The sequence below is a fragment of the Phyllobates terribilis genome, unplaced genomic scaffold (genome assembly GCF_046119375.1).
Source record: "Phyllobates terribilis strain yellow unplaced genomic scaffold, ASM4611937v1 Scaffold_7__3_contigs__length_470593459, whole genome shotgun sequence".
In the NCBI taxonomy this organism is placed as follows: domain Eukaryota; kingdom Metazoa; phylum Chordata; class Amphibia; order Anura; family Dendrobatidae; genus Phyllobates; species Phyllobates terribilis.
The window spans coordinates 157731368-157759082 of record NW_027362767.1 but is presented as its reverse complement, the minus strand read 5'-3'; the positions used below and the strand labels follow the sequence as shown (position 1 = coordinate 157759082).

Here is a 27715-nt window from a genome sequence, read left to right as displayed (position 1 = left end):
CGAGTTTAATAATGCACATGACTGTCACAAACACAGGGACCACATTTTTGGAATGCTCACCTTTTTCCAATTATAATAGTATATCTTGCATAACTGAGAAACCACCGGAAACCCGGGAAATGGGTTCTGAGCTTCTGAGCATCATAGAGATATCATATTTGATATCCATCTTCATGAATATTGGTGACGGCAAACATGATGTCTCCATCCTGGATGTGGGAGCCCCCCATACCAAGATATGAAATCTGAGGGATTTTTATGTTTTGTGCAGCTGGGTGGGTTCACAAAACCGAGCCCCCGTGTGAGGTAAACAACATGGGTGTCTCCTAGGCTTTTTGGCCCCTTACTAAAAACCAGAACGGCCATTTTAATTCATTCTTACCCCGGGACGTCAGACGCATTCACTCCTCGCTGAGTGGAGGAATCGCATCTAATTTCCGGGGAGCTGTCCCCCCCACAGAATCTGAGACCATTACCTCGTGGCGCAGGTTTTGCTATTATTTACCCCTTTTATTTTAATAACTGTTTTATGCATATATGTAAATTGTCTCTTTTATAATATCTTGTATATCTTTTGTAAACACTGCCCACTTTCAGGAGTAAATCATTATTATTTACCAGCTTCGTTCTTCTTGTCCTATGTCGAGCAAACACGTTCCTCACCTGCTAATTCACATTACCTAACGGGTACCCGATCCACCTGTTAAGCGATCGGTGGTGGCAGTATACCAGTATTTATGTGATATTGTGGTTTGAGGGTGGCTGGACGGAGGTATATATACGTTCCTGGAAGGAACTGGTGGTATATATACGTCCTGTCACATCACGTGCCACAATAGTCGACATAAATTAGAGCAGCTGCGCCCTGTTGCTTATCCTGGGTCAATACCGTGTTTGACCAGCAGGATAAGGGGGCGCCAGAGGGCTGCAAGGTCTGACCAAGTGTTTTTCGTGACAATTGGTGGCAGGTAGGTGGGGGTACTCTGAAGCCAGAGCCTGGGAAGGTGGACGCTATCGTGTCCTGGCCCACCCCCAGGACCAAGAAGCATGTGCAGTCCTTCTTGGGCACCGCAGGGTACTATAGACGCTTTGTACAAGACTGTAGTAGCCTTGCGAAGCCCTTGACAGACCTCACCAGGAGGAGCCTTCCCCATTCAGTCAAATGGACAGAGGAATGCGAGGTGGCCTTTCGGGCTTTGAAGACTGCCCTGAGCAGCTCTCCTGTGCTAAAGGCGGTCGACGGCACACGGCCACTCTTCGTTCAGACCGACGCCAGTGAGTTTGGCCTCGGTGCTGTACTCAGCCAGGTCGACTCGGGGAACCAAGAACACCCCGTGTTGTACCTAAGCTGGAAACTGCTGCCAAGGGAAGTGGCCTATTCCACCATAGAGAAGGAGTGACTGGCCATTTCTGGGCCCTGCACCGCTTACAGCCTTACGTGTACGGGCGCCCCTTCACTGTCGTGACTGACCACAACCCTCGGAGTTGGCTGCACACCATGTCCGATGCCAACGGAAGGTTGTTACGCTGGAGCCTCACCCTCCAGCAGTACGACTTTACCGTTCAACACCGCAAAGGCAGCGAGCATGGCAATGCCAATGGGTTGTCCCGGCGAGGGGAGCCTCCAGAGATACGCCTGGAGGAGTACCAGAAGGTCCTATCTCCATAGCGCAGTCTAAAAAGGGGGAGGTGTCATGCAAAATGTATTTTTGTCCAAGTTTTAAAAATGAGAGATGTCTTAAATCTCCACCCCCCTGTTCATTTAGAAGGGTCCTACATAGAACTCACTCTTGCTTTCCCCCTAACAAGGAATTTTTATTAACGCCATAAAACGTCAGCAAGCATACTGGTATACCCTGGATTTTCCCTCCAATCCTATTGTTTAACTGTACAAACTTTTAATGTCGAGTTTAATAATGCACATGACTGTCACAAACACAGGGACCACATTTTTGGAATGCTCACCTTTTCCAATTATAATAGTATATCTTTCATAACTGAGAAACCACCGGAAACCCGGGAAATGGGTTCTGAGCTTCTGAGCGTCATAGAGATATCATATTGGATATCCATCTTCATGCATATTGGTGACGGCAAACATGATGTCTCCATCTTGGATGTGGGACCCCCTCATACCAAGATATGAAATCTGAAGGATTTTTATGTCTTGTGCAGCTGGGTGGGTTCACAAAACCGAGCCCCCATGTGAGGTAAACAACATGGGTGTCTCCTAGGGTTTTGGCCCCTTACTAAAAACTAGAACGGCCATTTTAATTCATTCTTACCCCGGGACGTCAGACGCATGCACTCCTCGCTGCGTGGAGGAATCACATCTAATTTCCGGGGGAGCCTTTTCCCCCACAGAATCTGAAACCATCACCTCGTGGCGCAGGTTTTGCTATTATTTACCCCTTTTATTTTAATAACTGTTTATGCATATATGTAAATTGTCTCTTTTATAATATCTTGAATATCTTTTGTAAACACTGCCCACTTTCAGGAGTAAATCATTATTATTTACCAGCTTCGTTCTTCTTGTCCTATGTCGAGCAAACACATTCCTCCGCCGCTAATTCACGTTACCTAACGGGTACCCGATCCACCTGTTAAGCGATCGGTGGGGGCAGTATACCAGTATTTATGTGATATTGTGGTTTGAGGGTGGCTGAACGGAGGTATATATACGTTCCTGGAAGGAACTGGTGGTATATATACGTCCTGTCACATCACGTGCCACAATAGTCGACATAAATTAGAGCAGCTGCGCCCGTGCTTATCCTCGGTCAATACCGTGTTTGACCAGCAGGATAAGGGGGCGCCAGAGGGCTGCAAGGTCTGACCAAGTGTTTTTCGTGACACCTGGGCTCCCATCCCCTCATCCCTTTGTGTTGCACTTAGTCTTTCCCACACCTTGCGTGACACTCCCATGCTGTATAATGGCCCATGCATTAGCTCCCACTCAAGGTCCCATGCCTTTGATGCCCACTTCTGGTCTCTGTCCCTGTCTGTGGGCTGCAACTTACACAGCCCTGATATATATGACAAAGAGCTAAATGGAAGAAAATAGGAACAGCTAGTAGCTGTGTATAGGGACCAGCATATGGGTATAGCTCCTTTAATGTATCCCGGTAACCCTTAAAGGAATATTTAAAGAGGGGAATGGTAAAGAAAGAGGGAATCAGAAGAACTGGTAGCATATTACACATGTAAAGAAGAAAGTGCGCCCCCTGGTACGTCTTCTTTTTCCCTTCTCCCCCTTTGAGGCTCTTGTTGTCCAGACTGAGTAAATGGTCCAGGGCCTGCATCTATATGTGATTATCTATATGCACCTACTGACTTTTTCTATTTTCTTCTATTTTGCTCGTTATCATATATATTCATTCTCAACTTTGTGGGGATTTATTTTTTAATAAAAAGTTTTATAATGGGGTCTTCATGTTTGTCACCCCAGATTTACAATATGAGATGATACAGACCCTGCATTGATAGGACTCTGACCCCGGCTACAGGACTACGTCACATGATGTGTGGATATATATAATTAGCTATTGAACCTGTTCTACGCCCGGGTGGCGAGCATTTTTATTTGTACATTTTTAATCTTACACCATTTTTTTGAAGACACTGTGTCTGCGAATTTACATCCGAAGACGCACATCCAGCTGAAGTAGGGGTTGGCGTTGGTGTCATTGGTGTCCGCACTACAGTGCCATTTTATTGAAGGCACTCTTCAATAAAATGGTGCCGTAGTGTGGTATGCGCATGCTCTGACTGTGCAGGCGCCTCAGGCTTCGGACAGAAGGACACATCCACCGTTATCTGTGGTGTCCTGGAGCTGGGGTCACATCTATCAGTGCAGTGCACGATACTGACCACTCATGTCTGCCCCTCTCAGGCACCATCAGATTTATGGAAGCTGCCTTGAAGTCTTTTACAGATCGGTTGATGCTCCGGCGACTCACATGGACAGTGACCTAATCTGTTTAAAAGTTCAAGCAGCTGCCATAAATCTATTGTGCCTCAGATAGCAGATAAAAGACAAGAATCCTGCCACCTCCTCACTGCACAGTGCAGACACCCCCGTCCCCAGGTACCGGCAGCAGCCTGAGCTGTTACTTACCAGTGATGGGTCGGTCGCAAACGATCCAAGACAAAGAGCCGAGTCCCTGCTGTGAACGATGGGAGCCGGAACCCCAGTGAGAACCACAAAATTTTCTCAATGGATCTCACTGGGCGTAAAATTGTGGTGTTCGGCGGTCGTAACCCCGCCCACCTGAACCAAACTCTGCCAACTCATTAATTTAATTGGCTAATTGCAAGTAGGCAGAGTTTTTGGCCATGAGTGGGCTGAGTTTCGGCCACATCAACGTCATCTTAAATATGTGTTCACCTATGGTATAATTATTACTTACAAGTAATGTGGGCGTATCTGCAGTATGACGGAGGCAGAATACAGGTACAGTGCCAGATGCTCCTCTGCTGCCCAGCCCTCCCCTCTGTCTAAAGAACAAACCAACCGCGGTAGTGCAAGGAGAACGTGTCTCCCTGCTCTACTGCAGAGATTGACTATATTGGCATGCTGTGCACACCAATACAGTTAAGGATACCGCAGCTCCGGGTGGGCCCCTCTGAGCGCGTGGCCCAGGATGAAAGCACCCTTTGCTCCTCCTTTCCGGTAGCTACCCTACTGGAGAGAGGATGGTTATATTCTGCATGAATGGCAAATGGAGCCTTGCATGTAGATCTGCAGGATTTATGGTTGACTCATCTAATTACCTCTTACTGTACTCGGATGTAGTAACAATAATACTGGTGGAAGTCGGAATAGTCTGTGGAAGACAGGCTGGAGCTAGGCACAGTACCGATGCAATGCCTCAGAGTGCCATGTGTTCTTAAGTAGGCCCAAACAGGAAACAAGATGACTTCCACAGGAACAACGTCAGCCATCTAAGTAAAGGGCAAATTCAGATACAGAATAGCAGCCTCCAGTGGTAAGGACTGGAAATGCACTACAATTTCTCAAGGTTTACAATAGCAACCACTCGTGGTCAATAAGCAGAAAGACAGCAGAATCATGACTGCCTATTATGTCAAGTCCCTTAGTCATTAAATACAATGGGAAAATTGATTCTTATTTTTGCCATAAATCCTCCTAACAGAATCACAAACACAATGAGATGCTTCACAAATGCATCCCAAGGAGCAGTGAATCAGTAAGACACAAAGAGAGTGAAAAGGTTCCTCCTTTCAACCAGGAGTCTGAACTGTACTTGATACTGTTGATATTTCTCAGACATGTAATAAGAAGTTTTCTGTATTCTGCTGACAAGATAAAAAAAAGCACATAGCTGTTTTTATAAAGGGTTAATCTGCTAAAAGGAGGACACAGCAGCTTGCAAAGAATTAATCTGCTAAAAAGAGAACACAGCAGCTTGTAAAGAATTAGTCTGATAAAAGGAGGACACATAAGCTTGTAAAGAGTTAATCGAAGTCTCTTACTACATACTGCACAGAAACCACAGTGGCACAAACACCAAGGGAAGGCTACAGGATTTACCTCTGCCACTGCTTCTATATTCCTGCTCCATTATATACAGGGATTAATCCGATTTTGCCAAATATGTACAGTAACTACATTCAGCAAGGAGTAAAGACTCTCCTGTGTTGTGTACATGCTACCCCAATCACCCTAACAAAAGGATATTTACTGTAGTTCAGATACAGAAACCCTCACACAGCTGTCAAATAGCGAGACCCCCGATTTGAGCCGCTTCTGTCTCCTTCTCTTAAAGGACCAGAGCTAAATTAGTGGTTAATTTTCCTAATTATATATTTTTAAGAAAGATATTTATATTTGGTCTCCTTTTTACTTTCTGACGCTTCCCAGGAAATAATAGGTCCTTACCAGATCAGCCATGATAAACAGTCTTAAGTTTTTCTATAGATAGACAATGTCTTGAACCTTGAAATAAACTTATCCAAAAACATTAAAAAGTATAATGCATATTAATGGTGGAGACACCATTCATGGTTCCTGGGGTGATATTATGATATGATAACATAGCGTACTTTGTTTTGTTTTTTTACAGAAAACAAGGTTGGGTTGGGCCCAGAGAACACTTCTTCTGAGTCAACCAGAAGAACAATTGAAGGAGCTGTTCTGCCAACTGCAGGTGACTCCATCTTAAGCGTAAGAATTGTGAATGCACATGCAGAGAATGTATATGACAACTTTACTGGCTCGGCACAGGAACTGGGAGTTGCTGTGTCAGAATCAGCAAATTACTATCACATTTATGAAAGCCCTGTTCCTACACAGTTCCCTGAAAGAGACCATGGATCGGATGCAAACACTGAGAAAGATACAGATCAAGGAGATGAGTATAACATAACTAGGACAGATGACGGTTCTTCTGCCATGTCAACCATGGTCCCCTCTATCCTTGAGGCCTATGTAGATCATACAGATATCGATAAGAAGTTAGAGCTCTTATATGATAATCAGCTCATTGACACTACATCACAAACCCATACCATATACACGTTTCCCACCATACATCCATCCATTGATCATTTTGAAGGATCTGGACAAGAAGATCACTCAGTGTTTTCAGGAGGACTCATACTTCCACAGACAACCCAACGATCAGTAGAGGAACAAGCTTCTGGTGACCATTTTAGTGGTACTCATGATCCCATAAAAGATGTCCATGTCTTAGCCTCAAGTCTGATTCCTAAAACACCATTGCAGCCTTCGTCACAGCCAAAAATTGATAATAGTTCTAAATTATCATGGGAAGATGGAAGTGGAGATGTCCCAGAGTCTACATGGATTAACTTGGTCAGTGGTTCCACGATCAATACAAATTCTACTCAAAAACATGAAACCAATGCAACCATACCGAAAGAAGGTCAACAAAACACAACTCATACACCTATGATACTCATACAAGGTTCATATGGGCTAAATGAGACTTCTACTGCACAAGTTTCCCACCTATTAAGTCCTAACATGTCTCATGTCCTATCAGCTGTTAAGTATATAGGCGTAGAACAGTCAACGGTGGTAAGCACAGTGGAGAGTACCAAAGACCTACAATCCAATACAACTGTATTTCCCACCATTACTACTTTCACTTCATCACCCAATAATCCCAGGAACTCTTCACACAACAATTTAGAGAAGACCATTCAACCCACTGCGTCCATGAGCCCAACAGATCCTCTGCCGGCAGTCCCTACCGAGAAAGCTATAGTGGGAGCCTCCGTGAATTTTTCAGGTAACCACCTACTTATCTGCACAGCTGTTATTCTTTTGGTGGTCTCCTACATCACCAAGGCCTTGAGATGAATCCTCTACTTCTACCTCTGTGCTTTGTCCTTTCACTATCTCATTAAAATCTGGGATTCCCTGTCAGCAGCCTGATCTATGTCAATCCAACCAATCTGATTATTTGAGAGCACGCATTGTTTTTTGTTGACTTCTATGAAGTATTTTTATGATTGTTTCCATGAAAAAAAATAAACCAAATTAAATGCTTTTTTTTAGAATTAAAGCACTTGGTTCAGGTTACATTCTTTTTTCTTCCTTCAATTTCTTTTCCGGTGTCTTCTTTATGTGTGTGTGTGTCTATCTGATTCTTTCACTAACATTTTCCTATAGCATTTATAAGTCATAAAAAATAGTTATTCTGTACAACTAGTTTTGCAAAATAGTAGAATTCCAAGGACACTACATTCACTTGTAATTGGGCAGAAGAAATAAAAAAAAACTATTTTGTAATATTTAGCTTTAGGTAAAGGTTTTTGTCAAAAATTTTCTTTAAATTGTCCTCTTCACCTGGTGGATATTTTTTGTAATGGCTCAAAAAAGGATTTGCTTACTAGGTAAAGATTAGAAATTAAATAAAGCCAATCTAGACACATGATGTAGAAATACTCTATCTTGGAGATAGATTTGGTAAATAAGGTCCGAAGTGGGGAATATTTGAGGAATAAGGACAAGGAACACCCAAATTAACCGAATATATCAGAAGTTATTACCTAGAAGAAAGTTCCATTTATCTTCTGATGTTTAGAGTCTTTTCAAAAAAACCCCAGAAAATCTACAATACATGTAGCCAAAATGAGTCTGGACCCCTGCAGTACTGGTTAGATCTATCCATAACTGTGATCTCCAATACAGGTCTGATTCTGAAGCTAGTGGTGTTTCCAAAAAAACACTACAATTCTCTCAAGGAATTTATAGGGTTGAAGACCATGAACTTCCATCATATCTCATTAAAATAGAATTTGTCTTTCCAAAAATAATCGTTAGAAAATGCTATCTTTCTAATGTGCAAATTGCGTCTTCAGAGAAAAAGAGGACTTGTGCTCTACAGCGCCACCAATTGGAAGCAGCAATCCTACACGTCACAATCAACCCTTTAACGAGTCGCGCAATATGCATAATAGCCAAATCAGAATCTCAATTTGCAGAAATAGGTGGCGCTATAGAGTTCAAGTCCTCTTTTTCTCTGAAGAGGCAATTTGCATATTAAATTTCCCAGAGGAGCATTGCACGGCGTATAAACCTCCAAGCCTTGGCATGCCAGAGGCGGTGTGTCACTCTCCACAAGTAGAAACGTTACCCGTTAGACATCTTTCTACTGATATTTTTTCTGCCAGAGCTTTCCATGATCTTTGCTTCTATAGTTAACTGTAAGGTTGTCATCATTGATGGCATGTACATTAGATACAGTATAATTTATGCGGTTTTTGAGCACATTCGTAGTTTCCCATTGTACCTTGTGTTGTAGATGTCTGCTACCCCAACCCTTGCGAAAATGGAGGGACCTGCATTGATGAAGACGATGGTGAATTTCGCTGTTTGTGTTTGCCAGGCTATTATGGAAAAGTCTGTGATATAAGTGAGTGAAGAGGGAGCTATTCTTATTTAATTTTTTGCAACACAATATAATTCATGTGTCACATAATATACATACAGGCATTCCACATATATTACAGAATAGTCATGTACAGAACTAATAGTTATAATATTTGGACCTCATACAGTAAAATAGTTAAGACCATTTGAACATACTATTCTCTCATCTTGTACCTCACTGTCTACATGGAAAAAGGTGGGAAATTATCTGTTATACATGGTGTCTATGAGGAGAATTTAAAAGGTATAACATAATTTGATGACAATAAAGAGAGCGGTGACTAGTGAACAGCTAGCAGCAATTGGCAGTTTTCCTGGGCTCCTAATGGCAGTACCACCTATAGTACTATGATGGGGCTATTGTCAGGTCATTGTCTAGGGAGATCCAATGGCAATTAAAAATTTTCATCAACTTCTATACAAGAAAAATTCAAATACTTTAAAATTAAAAGGGGACCGCTATGGGGTCTTATTGCAGCCCCAAACATTATACCATTATAAAATATATAAAACTAATTAAAATCAAATCAGTTTCATTACATATTTTTGAATAACATAGTAAAACTAGTAGTGTAGAATCAACTAGTAACATCTTCTATACCAAAATTCTTTAAAATTAAATTGTACAATCATTTCATTAGGTTAAACTTCTCTCTTGAGAATATCATATAGATGTACTGATCTTATCATAATAACAGATTATGAAATGGAAATCTGGGAATACCAGATTTAGGAAACAATGTAACAAATGCAAAGGAAGATATTGATATTCTTAGGTTTAGGGCAAAATCTATACTTGAGTAATTTAATATCAAAATGGCTTTTCTCCAAAATAAATAAAATACAGCCATATATAACTCAAATGTACATTAGTTTTTACCTTCTTGAGGAGAGAATTTTTTGCATTCTTTTTTACTTTGCTCTACAGTAGCAATGCACACCCTTTTCTGGTCCAAGGACCACAGTGTCAGTGTCAGATTGAAACAATTCATTGGACCACAATAAAACTTAAAGAGGTATTACAATCTGAGACTTATGGCACAGCAACAGAATATGTTATAAATGTAAGATAATTACCAGCTCATTTTCCAGGACTTTGACATACTAGAAGAGCGGGAGTCCCCTTTCTCCCTTTTCTCACTCTAAAAACAAAGATATCACACGTGCATGTGTCTCTCTATGTTGTAATTTATGTGATTTTCCAAAATGGCCACTTCCAAAAAACTACAATAAAAAATATCGGCACATGTAGTGTCACACAGAGCTTCAGAGACTGTTGACGAATGGGGATCCTAGAGACATAATTGACCAATAGTTCTTACACCAAAATGCCTAAACATTCCAAGTTATTCTTGTACTTTGCGGAACATGCAGGTGAAAAACCACCACAAACAGACACGAATGTCTGTGAATAGATGCGTAGAATAGCATCTATCAACAAGTATGGAGACTTGGATCCGCGAGATAACAAGGGCAGATCAGCCATATAGTTTCTAAGACACAGATATAACTACTTTTAGGCACTAAACCTTTTCCCTTCCTGCTCATTCCATATGCTTTTGTAGCCAAGTGTTCTTATATTTCCATTACAACATCTAGCCAAACACATTAAGGTTCAGTCCCAAGACAAATTTCGAGTTATCACTAGAGAAGGGGTGCTGACTAATGAGGGATCATTTTAGAGTTCAAAAAAAATTCTCTATGCCATTGCTGAACATCTTCCTTCGCCTCCTGATCTTATGTCCTATGTCAATGTCTCTGGTTAGATGTAGATAAATGTCTTGAGGATTGGGACACCTTCCAAGGATTCTGCTACAAGCATTTCTATGATCGTAAAAGTTGGGAAGAAGCTGAAACCCACTGTCGAGAATATGGTGGTCACCTCGTAAGCATTGTGACCCCAGAGGAGCAAGACTTTGTAAACAGTAAGTATAGAAATTACAATGTATTCATGGACTTATAGTATGATTTTCCCACTTCAAAAGTCAACCCATTTCCACTTCGAATCTTTAGAGAAAATTTTTTCCCTTGGAAGTGATTATATAGCACTGGTCAAAAGAAGAACACTATACACAAGTTAGACTATTAGTAAAGGCCACAGCTCACAAAATTTGGTAACTTGTGTGAAAGATATGAAAGCTAGAAGAAGTGAATGCCAAATCAGCCCAAATAATTAAAAAGCCTAACCTGCTTTGAGTGAGAAAGCAACTGGTGATCCTCGAAATCCAGTGAAGTCTGGCATTCCGACAAGCCCAATCATCTCAATTGATTTAGATTTTTTTTTTTTATAAGGCGCTTAGGCTACCATTTTACTTAGCCCAACCTCAGTAGTATCTAGAGGTAGGATTATGTGACGCCTCAAAGCCTTCTGTAAGCCCTTACCCTGGGAGATGGGGGACTTGGAGTCGGGTCCTGTGATGGAGAGATGGGGTGCAGCCGTGGCCCGGACCCGCTCCATGCCCAGGGCCGTCACATTAAAAAGGATGGTATGGGCTTATCCGGGTTGAGTGGCTGATTTCGACTACGCCACCTGTGGCACCTAGTGAAGGCCACCAGCGCTGCTGCAGTCCGCCGAGGCATGGTGTTATGGCAGCCAACGTTGTTACTATTCCCCACAGGCGGAGCAGGGCCTCAGGGCTGAGGAGCAGGACGGATGGGGTAGTAGTCCAGGAGGTCTGGTGCTGCGTAGTGCAGTGTAGTGCAGAATAAAGAGTCCGGAGGCCATAGGGGTGAACTTCCAAGGCTTTACTCAAGAAAGAGATGGCAGTAGGAAGGCTTCTCCCTGCTCCTCGCGGAGTTCTGTGGTCACCAGAGACGAAGGGGGTCCGACAACCTCCGAGTAAGTCCAGTGTTAAATCAGGACCCTGCACCAGAGTGTTCCTAGACTTCAGACCGTGTCCTTTCCTGTCTGTGTGTGTGTAGATAGGCTTGGTCTCCCTCTGAACTTCACTCAGAAAAAGGGTACGGGTGGCATCGCCATTCCTTCTGTTATCCGGTGGGATCCTCAGGGCCTACCGGACTTTCCTGACCGGGACGTAGAGTAGCGAGGTCGGGTGTTGGGGGCCGGTACCCCTCTTGCAGCCGGAATCCCTCTGAATATATCAGGTAGGCGAGGACAGGTGGCGTACACCGCTCTGTCTGTATCCTCCCGGGATCCATTTGCGGTGGAGCTACACTCTTAAGCTCCGGGCCTTCTTGGTCATGGTCCTTGACCGGGCTGAGACATATATTATCTGCAGCCTGCCCCTCGACCCAAGGCTGAGGTACGAGGGCCGTGCTTCCCTCCGCTGCAGGCCCACACAGGATCCACGTTCGGGGGGGGGGGAGGATCACGATAAAATAACAATCAAAAGACCAAGAACCAAAAATGGCTGTGTATTAAATATGAATTATTAAGTGTCACTAAAATGTGAGTCCTCCACCCTCACCCACTAAATTGGTTCCCCTATCTCTTGGTTCCCCAGTTTCCCGTATGCCAGTAGGGGCAAAACCTGGTGCCTTTTAGCGCCCTCTGGTGGGAGAAATGTGGTGTTGGATGTGGAGGTAGGGTCCTGACCATCACACTGTTCTTACCTCAGAGGAGGAACACTACACTCCATTAGAGAAGTGCAGCATCCCTGTGGCGGTCGAACCCTCAGGGGCACCACAATTATTTGCGCCAGTACTCACTGCGACCTGCATCACAAAATCCAGAAATTTTGTGATTTGAGAAATGGAAATCACAATTCATTGCTAAATAAAGTTGTGGCAAATCCTCTTTAAAATAACTATAGCAATTCAACTTGGATCTATCAAGGTGTACCGAGATACCATTACAGTAACAACATGGTGGACAAACTCTCTTGTGGAAGTCTCCCCTTTCACATTACATATATGACTGTCTGAACTGAGCATGCATGTGTATAGAGAATTCAGAGGAATAAGTGGCCTTTAGTGATGAGCGAGCATACTCGCAAGTACTCGGTATTCGCCTGAGCATCTCAGTACTCAAGATGCTCGGAGCCCGCCGAGTACTTGCGAGTTGCTCGGGCGGATGCTCGGGTCCCCTCCCTGCATGTTTGGTGCTCTTTAGAGCGCCAATCAACATGCAGGGATTGCCTGCCACTCACTTTAATGCCGCAGCCATGTTGGTTGTGGCATTACAGTGATTGAATGGCCGCACAGCGTCATCAGGTCTATATCAGACCTGGCGCCGCTGTGCTTGTCACAGTCACTCCGGAATTAGGCAATGTAGGGAGAGGTGCTGCTGAGCTAGGGAGAGATTTGGTTGTGTATTAGGTAGTATAGGGAGAAAACAAGTATATTACACATATCCATCTCAACAAACAGTCCTTCTGAGGACTAATCTGCAGAGATATCAGGCAGGCAGTGTATATAGCAGACTGCAGTGCATATAGCACAAGATGCTCGATTCCAGTTCTGCATCTGCTGCTGTTATATATTTCTAGATAAAGGCCCAGGTCTCAGGGGCCAGGAATAATTTTTTGGGGATCTTAATCCTCATTATTTGCTTAAAAAGCAATCCAGAGAACACCGTTTTCTGCGCCATTTGCTTGTTGGCACTGCAGAATACAGCCAGGTCCTTTCCATATTATAGAGCTAAAAATTCAGCTACTTAAAACTGTGGTTTGTCTGTCACACGGATCATATATATATCACCACCCTGTCTTCCACACAGTCAAGTCTCAGTAGCCGTGAGTCTGGACTGCATATTCCTCACCCTGATCCTCTGATCCTCCTTCCTCCCACCATGCCGAGTGCCAGGTGACAACTGATCCCACACTTGGACACTCCGAAGAGCTGTTCACTTTTCCATTTATAGATTCGGGCCTCTCGCCCGGTCTACTTGAAGCGGGGCAAGAGGAGATCGCATGTAGCGATGCCCAAATACTTAACACAAAGGCGACGGTGGGAAAGTGTCACAGGAGGTGGACGATGATGAGACACAATTGCCAGAAAGTCAGGAGGAGGACCAGGGTGCGGAAGTGGAAGACGAGGTGGTGGATGATATAGTAACTGACCCAACCTGGCAGGAGGACATGCAGAGCGAGGACAGCAGCACTCAGGGGAGGGAGGCAGAGCACCCCAACAGGCAGGAAGAAGCAGTGTGGTGGCCGCAGACAGAAGGCAGCCAGCCATTCCCCGTAACACCAACACGAAGGAAGTTGCCAGTACAACTGTTAGGTCTTCCCGAGTCTGGTTGTTTTTTAAAGACTCTGCCAATGACCCCAGAAAGGCCATTTGCACCACCTGCCAGGCCAGCATTAGCAGGGGTGGCAAAACTAGTAGCCTGACCACCACCAGCATGATCAGGCACATGACAGCAAAGCACCTGACTTTGTGGTCCGAACCCCAGGGTCCAGGAACAGTGTCTGCGGGTGGCACCACTGCTTCTTCTGCTGTTGTGCATGCCCCTGTCCATGGTGCATGTGAAGATGCCTCCTGCCCTACACCTGTCGTTGCACACTCTCAAGTACCAGCATCAGGAAGCACGTCCACGTCCTTGTCCCAGCGCAGCGTTCAGTTGTCCATATCCCAGTCCTTGGAACGCAAGCGCAAATACGCAGCCAACGCCCCACAGGCCACACTACTAAATTCCCACATTTCACGACTGCTTATGCTCGAAATGTTGCCTTTTAGGCTCGTGGAGACGCAAGCATTCAGCAACCTGATGGCTCGGTACTCGGTCCCCAGCTGACACTATTTCTCCCGGTGTGCATCCCCGTATTACACAAGCACGTGTCCCAAAACATTAGCCGTGCCCTCAACAACGCAGTTACCGGGAAAGGCCACCTAACCACGGACACGTGGATAAGTGCTTGTGGGCAGGGATGGTACATCTTGCTGACGGCACACTGGGTTAACATAATGGAAGCAGAGACCCAGTCAGACCTTGGGACGGAACAAGTCCTCCCGATGCCAAGGATTGCCGGCCCTAGGTGAATCAGGGTTGCCCCCACAGTCTACAGCTTCTGCACCTCAGCCTCCTCTTCCTCTTCAGCCTCCATCTCCGAAATGACCACATCAGTCACAAGCTGGAAGCACTGCAGCACTGCCTCGGCCAAGCGGCAACAGGCTGTGCTGAAGCTAATATACTTAGGTGACAAACCGCACAATGCTGAAGAGTTGTCGACAGCTCTGAAAGAGAAGGCAGATCTGTGGCTCACACCGCTGAACCTACAGCCAGGCATGGTCGTGTGTGACAATGGCCGGAACCTGGTGGTGGCTCTGAGGCGAGGCGAGCTCACACACGTACCATGCCTTGCCCATGTGCTTAACCTCGTGGTTCAGCGGTTTCTCAAATCCTACCTGGAGCTGCCAGATCTGCTTGTTCAAGTAAGCCGCCTGTGTGCCCATTTTAGAAAGTCACCTACAGCTTCTGCCGCCCTTGCCGTATTTCAGCAGCGTTCGCAGCTTCCGGCTCACAGACTGGTGTGTGATGTCCCCACGCGTTGGAACTCTACATTGCAGATGTTGGGAAGGATTTGTGAGCAGAAGAGGGCAGTTGTTGAGTACCAGCATCAACAAGGCCGTCGGTATTCAGTTCAGACTCCATACATAAGACCTGAGGAATGGACATGGATGTCAGACATATGTACCATCCTCCAAAACTTTGAGGACTCCACCAAGATGGTGAGCCTCAATGACGCCATAATTATCGTCACCATCCCGCTTCTCTATCTTCTGAAACGCACTCTGCTCACAATCAAAGAGGATGCATTGCAGGCGAAGCACGATGAGATGGAGCAAGGAACCATACAGGGTGATTACACACAGCCCAACCTCATCTCATCCCAACATGGATTGGGTGACAATGAGGAAGAGGAGGAGGAGGAGGAGGAGGAAGAACAGGAGCTACTTTCATGCGCTATAGACGGTACTACCTGCACAACTGTCATACCGTCTGTTCAGCGTGGATGGCCAGAGAACAGGGAGTAGGAGGAGGAGGAGAGCATGGTCAGTCTTCCTCTTGGTGAGGACACGGAAGTCTTGCCTATTAGCAGTCTGGCACTCATGGCTGAGTTTATGTTACGCTGCCTTTCCCATGACCCTCGCATTCTCAAAATTTTGGGTGACAGTCATTACTGGTTGGTGACACTTCTAGAACCACACTACAAGTAGAACTTTATATCTCTTATTCCTGAGGCGGACAGGTCTACAAAAATGGGGCAGTACCAGAAGGCACTTGTTGCGGAACTATTAAAAAAATTTGCATCTGAAAATGCTGGCAGCAGAGGTCACAGTTCGTTGGACAACCAAGGAGTACAGGCGAGAGACACACAACTCCAATCCAGAAGAGGCAGGGGAACACTGTCAGAGTTCTTGGGAGAATTTTCTCAGCCCCTCCCAACGCAGAGGCCCTGAGGCGCGGGGTACTCTCACAAGGAGTGCAAAGTTTGGGAAGATGCTGAGGGAGTACCTTGCCGACCGTCCAACGTCCTCCGTGATTCCTCTGTGCCTTATAATTATTGGGTATCCAAGCTGGATACTTGGAATGAACTGGCTCTCTACGCCTTGGAGGTCCTGGCCTAGCCTGCCCTGCCGTTAGTATTTTATCAGAGTGAACTCTTAGTGCCGCTGGTGGAATTATAACTGATAAGTGCATCCGCCTGTCAACTGAAAATGCTGATAGGCTGACTCATAAAAATGAACAAGGGCTGGATTGGGCCAGACTTCTCAACACCACCGAATGATAGGAGCGTAACATAGACTCAAATCCAGTGGTTTTTTTTGGGAGGTGTATTCCCTTGCTCCTCTTCACACCCACACATGGGTATACGCTTCCTGATTTTGTCTATTTGCTCTTGTCCTCCTCCTTCTCCTCATCCTCCATCACCATATCACCAGGGTGAACGTGGTCCGCGATGCAACACCCACATAATTTTTTTAAAGGGTGTTTATGATGCCTGTAAAAATACATTTTTATACAGTATGTTCATGTATACTCCCCAGGGGTAAATGTTTTTCAGCCCATACACTTAGCGCATGGGCATTTCAAGTATAGGAGACCCGCTCCTTTCTAATGGGAACATTTTTTATGAGGCCCTCCTCCACGTCTTTTCCAAGGGGCAATGGAGTGCCTCCCAATTTTTGGCAGCCGTTGCATTCACTGCATAGGCCAACACTATGGGAGACCAACTTCCTAATAATGGGAACATTTTTTTTCAGGAGGCCCTCTGACCTCCACGTCTCTTCTAAGGGGCATTGGAGTGCCTCCAAATTTTTGGCAACCCTTGCATTCACTGCATAGGCAAACACAATGGGAGACCCACTTCCTAATTGTTATGCACACGCCCGGACTGACTGGCATGTGCGTGTTTATGTAGTGATTCCACTGTGCCATGAACCGGAGAGTGCCTGGAGGGGCGTAACTAAGTATCTGCCCGATCCGACCAAGGTAGCACGACGGCATACGACGCCAGTGCACCAGGGAGGAACCGAGCAGAGGAACCAGGGTCTACTCCAGGTCAGACTCCGGACACGGCTGTTGACCCACACCGGGGAATACAGGAACAGGCAGACTAGAGCACAAGCTGGGTAGGGTCCAGTACAGACTGGGAGACAAATTCGAAACCGCAGACGCGGTAGACAGAGCTGAGCAAAGCGAAAACCGCAGACGCGGTGGACAGAGCTGAGCAAAGCGAAAACCGCAGACGCGGTGGACAGAGCTGAGCAAAGCGAAAACCGCAGACGCGGTGGACAGAGCTGAGCAAAGCGAAAACCGCAGACGCGGTGGACAGAGCTGAGCAAAGCGAAAACCGCAGACGCGGTGGACAGAGCTGAGCAAAGCGAAAACCGCAGACGCGGTGGACAGAGCTGAGCAAAGCGAAAACCGCAGACGCGGTGGACAGAGCTGAGCAAAGCGAAAACCGCAGACGCGGTGGACAGAGCTGAGCAAAGCGAAAACCGCAGACGCGGTGGACAGAGCTGAGCAAAGCGAAAACCGCAGACGCGGTGGACAGAGCTGAGCAAAGCGAAAACCGCAGACGCGGTGGACAGAGCTGAGCAAAGCGAAAACCGCAGACGCGGTGGAACAGGGCTCTGTTCACACGGAACAGACTAGAAGGGAAAGGCAGAACCAGATACCCACAGGGTACTTGCAGAGAAGTAGCGAGTGGACCACAAACTCACAAACGGAAGTACAGTGACAACGAGCAGGAGTAGGTACGAGTTCAGACTCTGCAGAAAAAGGAAAGGAACGGACATAGAGAAAAAACAGGTAAAAGATAGGAGAGAGTTCAGACTGGAACTGAGTGTACGGAGGAGACCGACACTGCAGCGGGATACAGGAGCGGGTCTGGGAATACGGCCCCCAGAGAGGCGGGACGAACAGGCAAGGAGCGTGTTCAGACTGGCCTGGAAATACAGCCTCCAGGAAGGCAGAACGAACAGGCAAGGAACGAGTACAGACTGCAGGTTAAGGTACACAGATAGGACACAGTACAGACATGGGAACAGATACTGCAAGACAGGTAACATAGACAGGACCTGGCATGTCAGAGACAAAAGCCAACTGACAGGGCAAGATGCTCAGGCATGGGTTAATGGGGCAGCTGGTTTAAATACCAGGTGACAGACAGCAATAGGCTGAGGACGCACAAAGGGTGTGCCTGCAGCAGGTACAAAAAGCAGGAAGTGATCGGGCGCCGCCCATAAGCAGCAGACACAGAAGCAAACAGACAGCATGGAGGGAAGCCAGAGAGACACCCTGGACTGGAGATCAAGTGCGCGCTCTTGCACAGTGGGAGATGGACCACTATGCAAGGATGCCGCCAGGTATGTTACAGTACCCCCCCCCTTACGCCCCCTCTTCTTCAGGCCTGCCAGAATGTTCCGCAGGGAATTCGAGGGCCAATCCTTTACTTCAAGGAGATCACTTCCACTGTCCACTGGAGAAACTGGTCTCATCTGGGTAGCTAGGATGCTACCTCCTATCCAGCCATCCTCAGCAACAGACGAAACAGGTGGAGTACCAGGAACAGCACACAGGGAAGTCTCTCTCCACTTATTATCAGGTAGCACCCCAGAGGGTTCAGGAGACAACTGGAAGTCCTCCGCCGGGTTGAAGGAGTGCAGAGACTCGGGGGTAACCTCTGCTTCAGAGTACACTAGGTCGGACTCACTGGACGAAGCAAGCGAGGTATCAGATCCAGGATATAGGAGAGTCTCTGTCCATTCACCACCAGGTGGCACCCCGAAGGGTTCTAGAGACAACTGGAGGTCCTCCGCCTGGTCGGAGGGATGTAGAGACTCGGGAGTAACCTCTGCTTCGGAGTACACTAGGTGGGACTCACTGGACGAAGCGAGCAAGGTATCAGGTATAGAGTATAGGAGAGTCTCTGTCCTTTCGCTACTAGGTAGCACCCCGAAGGGCTCAGGAGACAACTGGAGGTCCTCCGCCAGGTCGGAGGGGTGAAGAGACTCATGGGTAACCTCTGCTTCAGAGTACACTAGGTTGGACTCACTGGATGAAGCAGCCGAGATATCAGGTACCGAGTATAGGAAAGTCTCTGTCCATTCGCTACCAGGTAGCACCCGGAAGGGTTCAGGAGACAACTGGAGATCCTCCGCCTGATCGGAGGGGTGTAGAGACTCAGGGGTAACCTCTGCTTCAGAGTACACTAGGTCGGACTCACTGGACGAAGCAAGCAAGGTATCAGATCCAGGATATAGGAAAGTCTCTATCCATTCACCACCAGGTGGCACCCCGAAGGGTTCTGGAGACAACTGGAGGTCCTCCGCCTGGTCGGAGGGGTGTAGAGACTCGGGAGTAACCTCTGCTTCGGAGTACACTAGGTTGGACTCACTGGACGAAGCGAGCGAGGTATCAGGTACAGAGTATAGGAGAGTCTCTGTCCTTTCGCTACCAGGTAGCACCCCGAAGGGTTCTGGAGACAACTGGAGGTCCTCCGCCTGGTCGGAGGGGTGTAGAGACTCGGAGGTAACTACCACTTTGGGGTACCCATTGTCAGGCTCACAGGACGAAGCGGACAAAGTATCGAGTACCGGGTGTAGAGAAGTCTCTCTCCATTTGTCATCGAGTGGTGTCCCGGAGGATTCAGGAGGCAACAGGGGGTCCTCCGCCAGGTAGTAGAGGTGCACAGACTCTGAGGTAACCACAGCTTTGGAGCATCCTTGGACATGCACACCGGTTAAAGTGGGTGAAGCATCTGATGCCGGGTGCAGGAAGTTCTCCTGTGTGGAGTCTGGATGGGCAGAAGTCTCTTCGGGCAGGAGAACTGGTGCACTACCCACGCACATTACCCGTTGGGGCTTCTCCGGGATACAGGGAGATGAAGCTTCAGTAGGGACTTCAAGATTGGGGTCAGGAGGTCTCAGGGAGGACAGACCCTGGCGTGACGGCTTGCCTCTACGTCTAGACTGCCTCTTGAGGTTGGGAGAAATATTCCGGAAAGCGTAGTCACCCTGTGAGGATTCTGGGTGGGCAGTAGTCTCATTGGGCTGAAGGACTATTGCGCTACCCACACACATTACCCGTCGGGGCTGCTCTGGGATATTGGGAAGTGAAGCTTCAGCAGGGGCTTCAGGGTTAGGGTCCTCGAAGACCATACGAAAGGCCACCAGGAAGGCCTGCAGGTCAAGGACGACAGGATCCCATGCTTCCCATAGGGGGGTGACCCATTTCAAGGCATCACCCGCTAGGTAGTCAATCATAAAGGCCACTTTAGCCCAATCGGAAGGAAAATAGAGAGGGTAGGCCTTAAAGTGTAGCATGCATTGCTCCACAAATGCACGACACTGTCTTGGATCCCCATAGTAACGTGGCGGATCCGCAGGAACGAGAGCTGATAGATCCATCTGGACGGGTGCGTAATTGCCTGGAACTCAACTAAGGAAAAAAAAAATGTATTTATTTATTTTAATGCATGTATTCGCTGGAAAACTTCTCAGAGAGCGAAGGCCGTGGGGCTCAACGGGAACCATGGCCTGAGCATGCTGTTATGCACACGCCCGGACTGACTGGCGTGTGCGTGTTTATGTAGTGATTCCACTGTGCCATGAACCGGAGAGTGCCTGGAGGGGCGTAACTAAGTATCTGCCCGATCCGTCCAAGGTAGCACGACGGCATACGACGCCAGTGCACCAGGGAGGAACCGAGCAGAGGAACCAGGGTCTACTCCAGGTCAGACTCCGGACACGGCTGTTGACCCACACCGGGGAATACAGGAACAGGCAGACTAGAGCACAAGCTGGGTAGGGTCCAGTACAGACTGGGAGACAAATTCGAAACCGCAGACGCGGTAGACAGAGCTGAGCAAAGCGAAAACCGCAGACGCGGTGGACAGAGCTGAGCAAAGCGAAAACCGCAGACGCGGTGGACAGAGCTGAGCAAAGCGAAAACCGCAGACGCGGTGGACAGAGCTGAGCAAAGCGAAAACCGCAGACGCGGTGGACAGAGCTGAGCAAAGCGAAAACCGCAGACGCGGTGGACAGAGCTGAGCAAAGCGAAAACCGCAGACGCGGTGGACAGAGCTGAGCAAAGCGAAAACCGCAGACGCGGTGGACAGAGCTGAGCAAAGCGAAAACCGCAGACGCGGTGGACAGAGCTGAGCAAAGCGAAAACCGCAGTCGCGGTGGACAGAGCTGAGCAAAGCGAAAACCGCAGACGCGGTGGACAGAGCTGAGCAAAGCAAAAACCGCAGACGCGGTGGACAGAGCTGAGCAAAGCGAAAACCGCAGACGCGGTGGACAGAGCTGAGCAAAGCGAAAACCGCAGACGCGGTGGACAGAGCTGAGCAAAGCGAAAACCGCAGACGCGGTGGAACAGGGCTCTGTTCACACGGAACAGACTAGAAGGGAAAGGCAGAACCAGATACCCACAGGGTACTTGCAGAGAAGTAGCGAGTGGACCACAAACTCACAAACGGAAGTACAGTGACAACGAGCAGGAGTAGGTACGAGTTCAGACTCTGCAGAAAAAGGAAAGGAACGGACATAGAGAAAAAACAGGTAAAAGATAGGAGAGAGTTCAGACTGGAACTGAGTGTACGGAGGAGACCGACACTGCAGCGGGATACAGGAGCGGAGCTGAGAATACGGCCCCCAGAGAGGCGGGACGAACAGGCAAGGAGCGTGTTCAGACTGGCCTGGAAATACAGCCTCCAGGAAGGCAGAACGAACAGGCAAGGAACGAGTACAGACTGCAGGTTAAGGTACACAGATAGGACACAGTACAGACATGGAAACAGATACTGCAAGACAGGTAACATAGACAGGACCTGGCATGTCAGAGACAAAAGCCAACTGACAGGGCAAGATGCTCAGGCATGGGTTAATGGGGCAGCTGGTTTAAATACCAGGTGACAGACAGCAATAGGCTGAGGACGCACAAAGGGTGTGCCTGCAGCAGGTACAAAAAGCAGGAAGTGATCGGGCGCCGCCCATAAGCAGCAGACACAGAAGCAAACAGACAGCATGGAGGGAAGCCAGAGAGACACCCTGGACTGGAGATCAAGTGCGCGCTCTTGCACAGTGGGAGATGGACCACTATGCAAGGATGCCGCCAGGTATGTTACACTAATAATGGGAACATTGTTTTCAGGAGGCCCTTTGACCTCCACGTCTCTTCCAAGGGGCATTGGAGTGCCTCCAAATTTTTGGCAACCCTTTCATTTATTGCATAGGCAAACACAATGGGAGACCTACTTTCTAATAATGGGAATATTGTTTTCAGGAGGCCCTCCTCTACGTCTCTTCAAAGGGGTATTGGGGTGCGTCCAAATTTTGGGCAGCCCTGCCACTCACTGCATACGCAATAACAGTATAGGAGACCCATGCTTTAGTAATGGGAACAATAAAACCTAGCCAGCTGATGGCTCTCTAAGAATAGTGAGGGCCGACTGCTGGCCCTTTAAGAATAGTAAAGGCTGCCTGATGGCCGTATAAAAATAGGCTTTGTGACTCTCAGAGTCCCTCCTTCATAAACGAAACACGATGTGTCTGATGATATCTCACACACTACATTTCCAGATTTCCTGGTGAAAGCATTTGTCACAGTTGAAAGCAATGCAAAAGTGCAAAAACGCATCAAAAACGCTAAGTGTGAACATAGCCTAAGGTGTGGAGGAGTATTTTTGTTTTTGGTTATTTATTTTGCTTTATATACAAGTCATTACTCTGAAAAGGATGTTCCTTAACATATTTCCCAGGAAAATCCATTTTGGTTTCGTTTTTGTATGTTTTATTGTGAGTCTGTAAAAGTGGCGTAATACCTCTGACAACATTGTTGACAGAAGTGACGTGGGAGTCAGAAATGCTTCCAGGGGTCTTCCCCATGCTGTTCCTATGTCATTTGAGCACTGTTCCCATCGATTTGGGCAATTTTTAGGCCCTCTGCAGACCGCTGGGGGGAGCTGCCTGAAAAATGCTCGAGTTTCCCATAGACTTACATTGGGCTCGTTGCTCTGGTCAAGCACCCGAGTATTTCAGTGTGCTCGACCCGAGCATCGAGCACCCGAGAATACTAGTGGCCTTGCATTGCAGAAATATCATAAAGTTACAGGAGGTAAAGTTCATAAACCTAACCAAAGAGTTTTTTTCTTCAGGCAAGCATCAGAATATTGAGCTTCTGCCTCATGAAGAAGATAAAACTAAAGCCCTCCCATAAACATTACATAGCATTGTTCGACTGATCGTTTGTCCGACAGCCATCTCTAACTATACACAGGAGCAGTTGTTTGGTCGAGCACTCCTGTGTTCTCTATTATAAAGCCACCAACAGATATCTCAGCCAGTGGCTTACCTCCAGGAGAACAAAATGATCAGCCATCCAAAATCAGAGGTACCCAATCAACATCTCGAGTGACAACCAGTTGTCCAGTGCCCCAGTACACAAGTGTGTCAGCCAAACCTGTCGATAGCATTGGGTGAGGCAGACATTAGTCAAATGTGCATGTAGGGGCTTAAGTTTGGACTACCAATTTATGTGTATTGGAAGGGGATAAGTGATGTACTTAACATAAACCTGGAATACATCCGTAGTGCTACTGAAAGGTGCCTGAGCGAGTTAGTCATGGATGAGCTGCTGCTTCTGCATCCTTACAGAAAAATTGTGTCCCGGTCCCGGTGTGCTGCTGTGTGTGGGGTGCATCACCCTTACTTGTGGCCCACGGTCGTCCACTGGCTCCAGGTTTTCATCTTCCAGAACCTTTGTAGCACACAATCCAGCGGACACCGAATATGTTAACACAGTCAAACTTTTACTTTGCAATATACGGCCATTACAATGGAGCATGTAAAATAGGGCACAACAGGGTATAGTCTTTCCCACAGGTACCGGACATAACTCCAGCCCTAGTTCTCTGTATGAGTAGAGTATTGTCTTGATAACTCTTCGAGCACTTGGAATTCTTTTCCACCACAGGGTGTGCACCTGGATTCCATTAACTCCTGCCTCTTAGAGTATGAGTCCATCTTTCTCTGCAGCACCGCAGGCTTAGTGCGCCCTAAGGCCCTGACGTTCATTTCTTGATTTCCAGTCTGACAGGGTTCTATGGCAATCCACTGCCCCAAGTAACAGGCTCCTGTTGACCCTAGCAGCCCACTGCATATGATCACTGCTATCACTCCTCTTCACTTCTCTTAACTGAGCTTGACACTTCCTGAACTTGGCACTAACTCTCAGTTCCCCCTCCTCAATCTGGACCGGTCGTTACAGTTAACCCTGTCTAGGCTAAACATCAGCACCAGGGGGTTTTACTTTCAGATAGCATACATTACTATAAAATACATTTCACAACTTAGGGTGTCAGAGAGTAGAACATCATCTTCACCACTCCTACATTCCCCCGCACTTTAATTATGGTCGTTCTTGACTAAACCGGACCTTAACAGAAGAGTTTGTGCATATATAATAAAAATAATAAAACCTTTTTAAAAACATTTGGACGGAAATCTTGTCCCAACATCATCTTCTTAGTGGACATCTGGCCCTTCTCAGTTAAGGGCCCCAAAACAGCAAGTGACACAGTCCATAACTTTAAAACTTTTATTAGCATCGGTCCTTCTCGGTAAGGACCCCGGAAGCAAAGTGTCCATGTCCGTATTTTTAACAGGGGTCTGTAGGCCAACACAATGGTAGTCCAAGGGCACAATCCTCAAAAAGTCCCTTAAAGATAATATTCATGAGGGACAGAGTCCAGAAAACGCACAATCTCTGTTACTGAGGATATCAGACCCTCATGGTCACACAGGCACCTATAATTACAGCAGAAAAAAGTGCAACAGGCACAACAAAAACAAACAAAAACTGAGAATAAAATAAACTTAGCCGATTCGACTTTCACAGGCCTTTCCAGCCCCAAAGGTAGTATAATCAGTCTTCTTTCAAATGAAACACGAACTCTGAAAACCAGACAAAAAATCTTCAACTGAAACCGAGGCAGATCATCCTCAACAGGTATCTTCCAGATGTCTCACCTGATTTTTCGATAGACAGGACTGAGACTGTTCCCTGCAGAACTATAACTCCAGGATAAGAGCACTTTGAGCCCAGACCACTTTCCCTTTCAGAATTTCTTCCGGGCATCCCGCCTCTCCTTCATGAAGGTGGCCCAGGCGGTGGGGGAGGGTGGTCTCTTCCACTTCCCAGGCTTGTCTGGAAATCTGGCTGGTTCAGGATGATCTCCTCCAGAGACAGCGCTTCCACAGGCCACTTGGGTAGGCCCATAGCTGGTTACCTGGAAGTTTTTTACCACTTGTCCTGCCGTGACCCTGTTTCCCTCGGATTGACCTGGTGTTATGCAGCCTGAATCTTCAGCTTGTGACTCTAGCAAGCTCGGCAACCCCACCTGGTCAGGCAATTTAGCCAGTTCACAGCCCTCATGGGGATTCTGGCGATTCTCTTCATGCTCCATCAGAGGCTCTTCGGGGGTTATTCTCTTCTCCCAGCAGGATTTACTGACCCTCAAGGTTTGCATAAACCCCCTAGGGGCTTCTTCTGCCCACTTCTTCCATGCCCCCCTCTGGGCTCTCCATAATAGTACCTCCCGATCCCACTCTCTCACATCCTCATAGGTGTAAGGACGTAAAAGGGCTGTTGCGTACTCGCCTCTTCTACATTTGCATTTCACAAACTCCACGATCTCGCCTGGGTACAGGCGATGAATCTGGGATGGCAAGTGTTTCCTTTTTACCACATTGCGGCTCACATATACAGTACCTCGTGCCCAGTCCACACCTCTTCCAGGAACCCAAACCCCTTCTTAATATCAAATTCTATCACTCGACCTCTGGTCTGGGCATCTTCCACAGCTTCCCATCGAGCACTGTTGGACCCCTCCAGCCACCCCCTGAGGTAGAGATTGGTCCTCTTCCTACGGGCCAGTAAGTCATCCATCTCTGGTGGATGTTTGGTCAAGCACCTCAGTTGGTAGTCAGGGGGGCCATCGGTCGGTGGGGTGCTGAGCAAGTCCCACTCTATCTCCCACTAGTTGATACGAGGGACCTTCTTTTCTCCTGATCTTACCTCTGCTAAGCTGCCATCAGCCAAGACTTGTTCTTCCCCCTTCTCAGTGACCGGACAAGGCACCAGCCACGCAAGGACCTGTTTGCCCTCTTCAGGAGATGTTGGTCCCGCGCTGTTGGCTTTGGGGTTTTTCACTCCCTGGACTGAGGAAGTCTGTTCCTCCGGTATGCAGTTCAAACACAGCACTCTCAGTTCGTGGACCAAGAGGTCTACCTCTGGCTGCGAGGTGGTCGACCACTGGACCATCACCTGCGGTGAGGGTGATGGTCCTCGGGCAGCCCCCGTTGTGTGGTGACTTCCTGCTGCAGCCCTTGGGGTGATGATGATCTATGGCATCTCTTCCTCAGCTTCCATTTTTCCCTCGCTAATGTCAGTAGGACAATCGTGAGGCATACTGCCATGTGCCATTATCGTTTGGAGCTTTCCTCTCAGCTCCTCACTCCTCATGAGTTTAGACGAAAATGGTGTCGGTCTCTACCCGATGACGCACTTCCTGTGCATTTGGCTCCGTCTCTTACTAGGCTGAACTTCTGATGCAACTGCCGTGTCATACTTGACTCCCGGCGACTCCAACTTCGGCCACATCCCTTGCCATTGCCATCTTCCACTTGATGGGCCGCTATTCACACTGCGCCTCGCCCTCCTCCAGATTGCACCTCCCATTCCGGGCCAAATCATGGACGCAGGGATATCCCTTTTCGGGTCGACACTCCTGGGGGCTGGACATGTTTTTGCACTCTCGGGTGCCGTCCACGCCCATGATAGGTGGTTCTTCCCCTTCTCTTCATCGCCGCCGTCACCACTTTGCAATCCATGCTTCTGGTCGCTGTCTTGGGCCGCAAGTATTTCGGTGCTCTTCCATCTGAGCCACGGGTCTTCCTTACCCCTCTTTCTCCGTGCAAGGAACTTGCATCTTGCGGACTACATCAAATGTAAGGTGCCTGAGCGAGGTTGTAGTGGGTGAGCTGCTGCTTCTGCACACTCTGACACCTTACAAAAAAATCGTGTCCTGGTCCCGGTGTGCTGCTGTGTGTGGGGTGCATCATACTTACTTGTGGTCCATGGGCCTCCACTGGCTCCAGGTTTTCATCTTCCAGAACCTTCGCAGCAAACAATCCAGAGGTCACTGAATATGTTAAAACAGTCAAACGTTTACTTTGCAGTATACGGCCATTACAACGGAGCATGTAGGATAGGGCACAACAGAGTATAGTCTTTCCGACAGGCAGGGGTGTACATAGGAATCATGGGGCCCCATAGCAGAAGTTCTAATTGAGCCCCCCCCCAAAAAAAATGAAAAT

General features: G+C 47.4%; 1 protein-coding gene across 2 annotated transcripts in view; it reads left to right on the top strand.

Moving 5' to 3' along the window:
- BCAN (brevican) overlaps positions 1-27715 on the top strand; it is a 206600-nt gene that overhangs the window by 152098 nt on the left and 26787 nt on the right. For both annotated transcript variants that reach the window (XM_073639502.1, XM_073639501.1), the window contains exons 8-10: positions 6090-7280; positions 8799-8909; positions 10693-10851. In XM_073639502.1, coding sequence (XP_073495603.1) covers positions 6090-7280; positions 8799-8909; positions 10693-10851 — 1461 coding nt within the window. The remainder of the gene's footprint in view (positions 1-6089; positions 7281-8798; positions 8910-10692; positions 10852-27715) is intronic.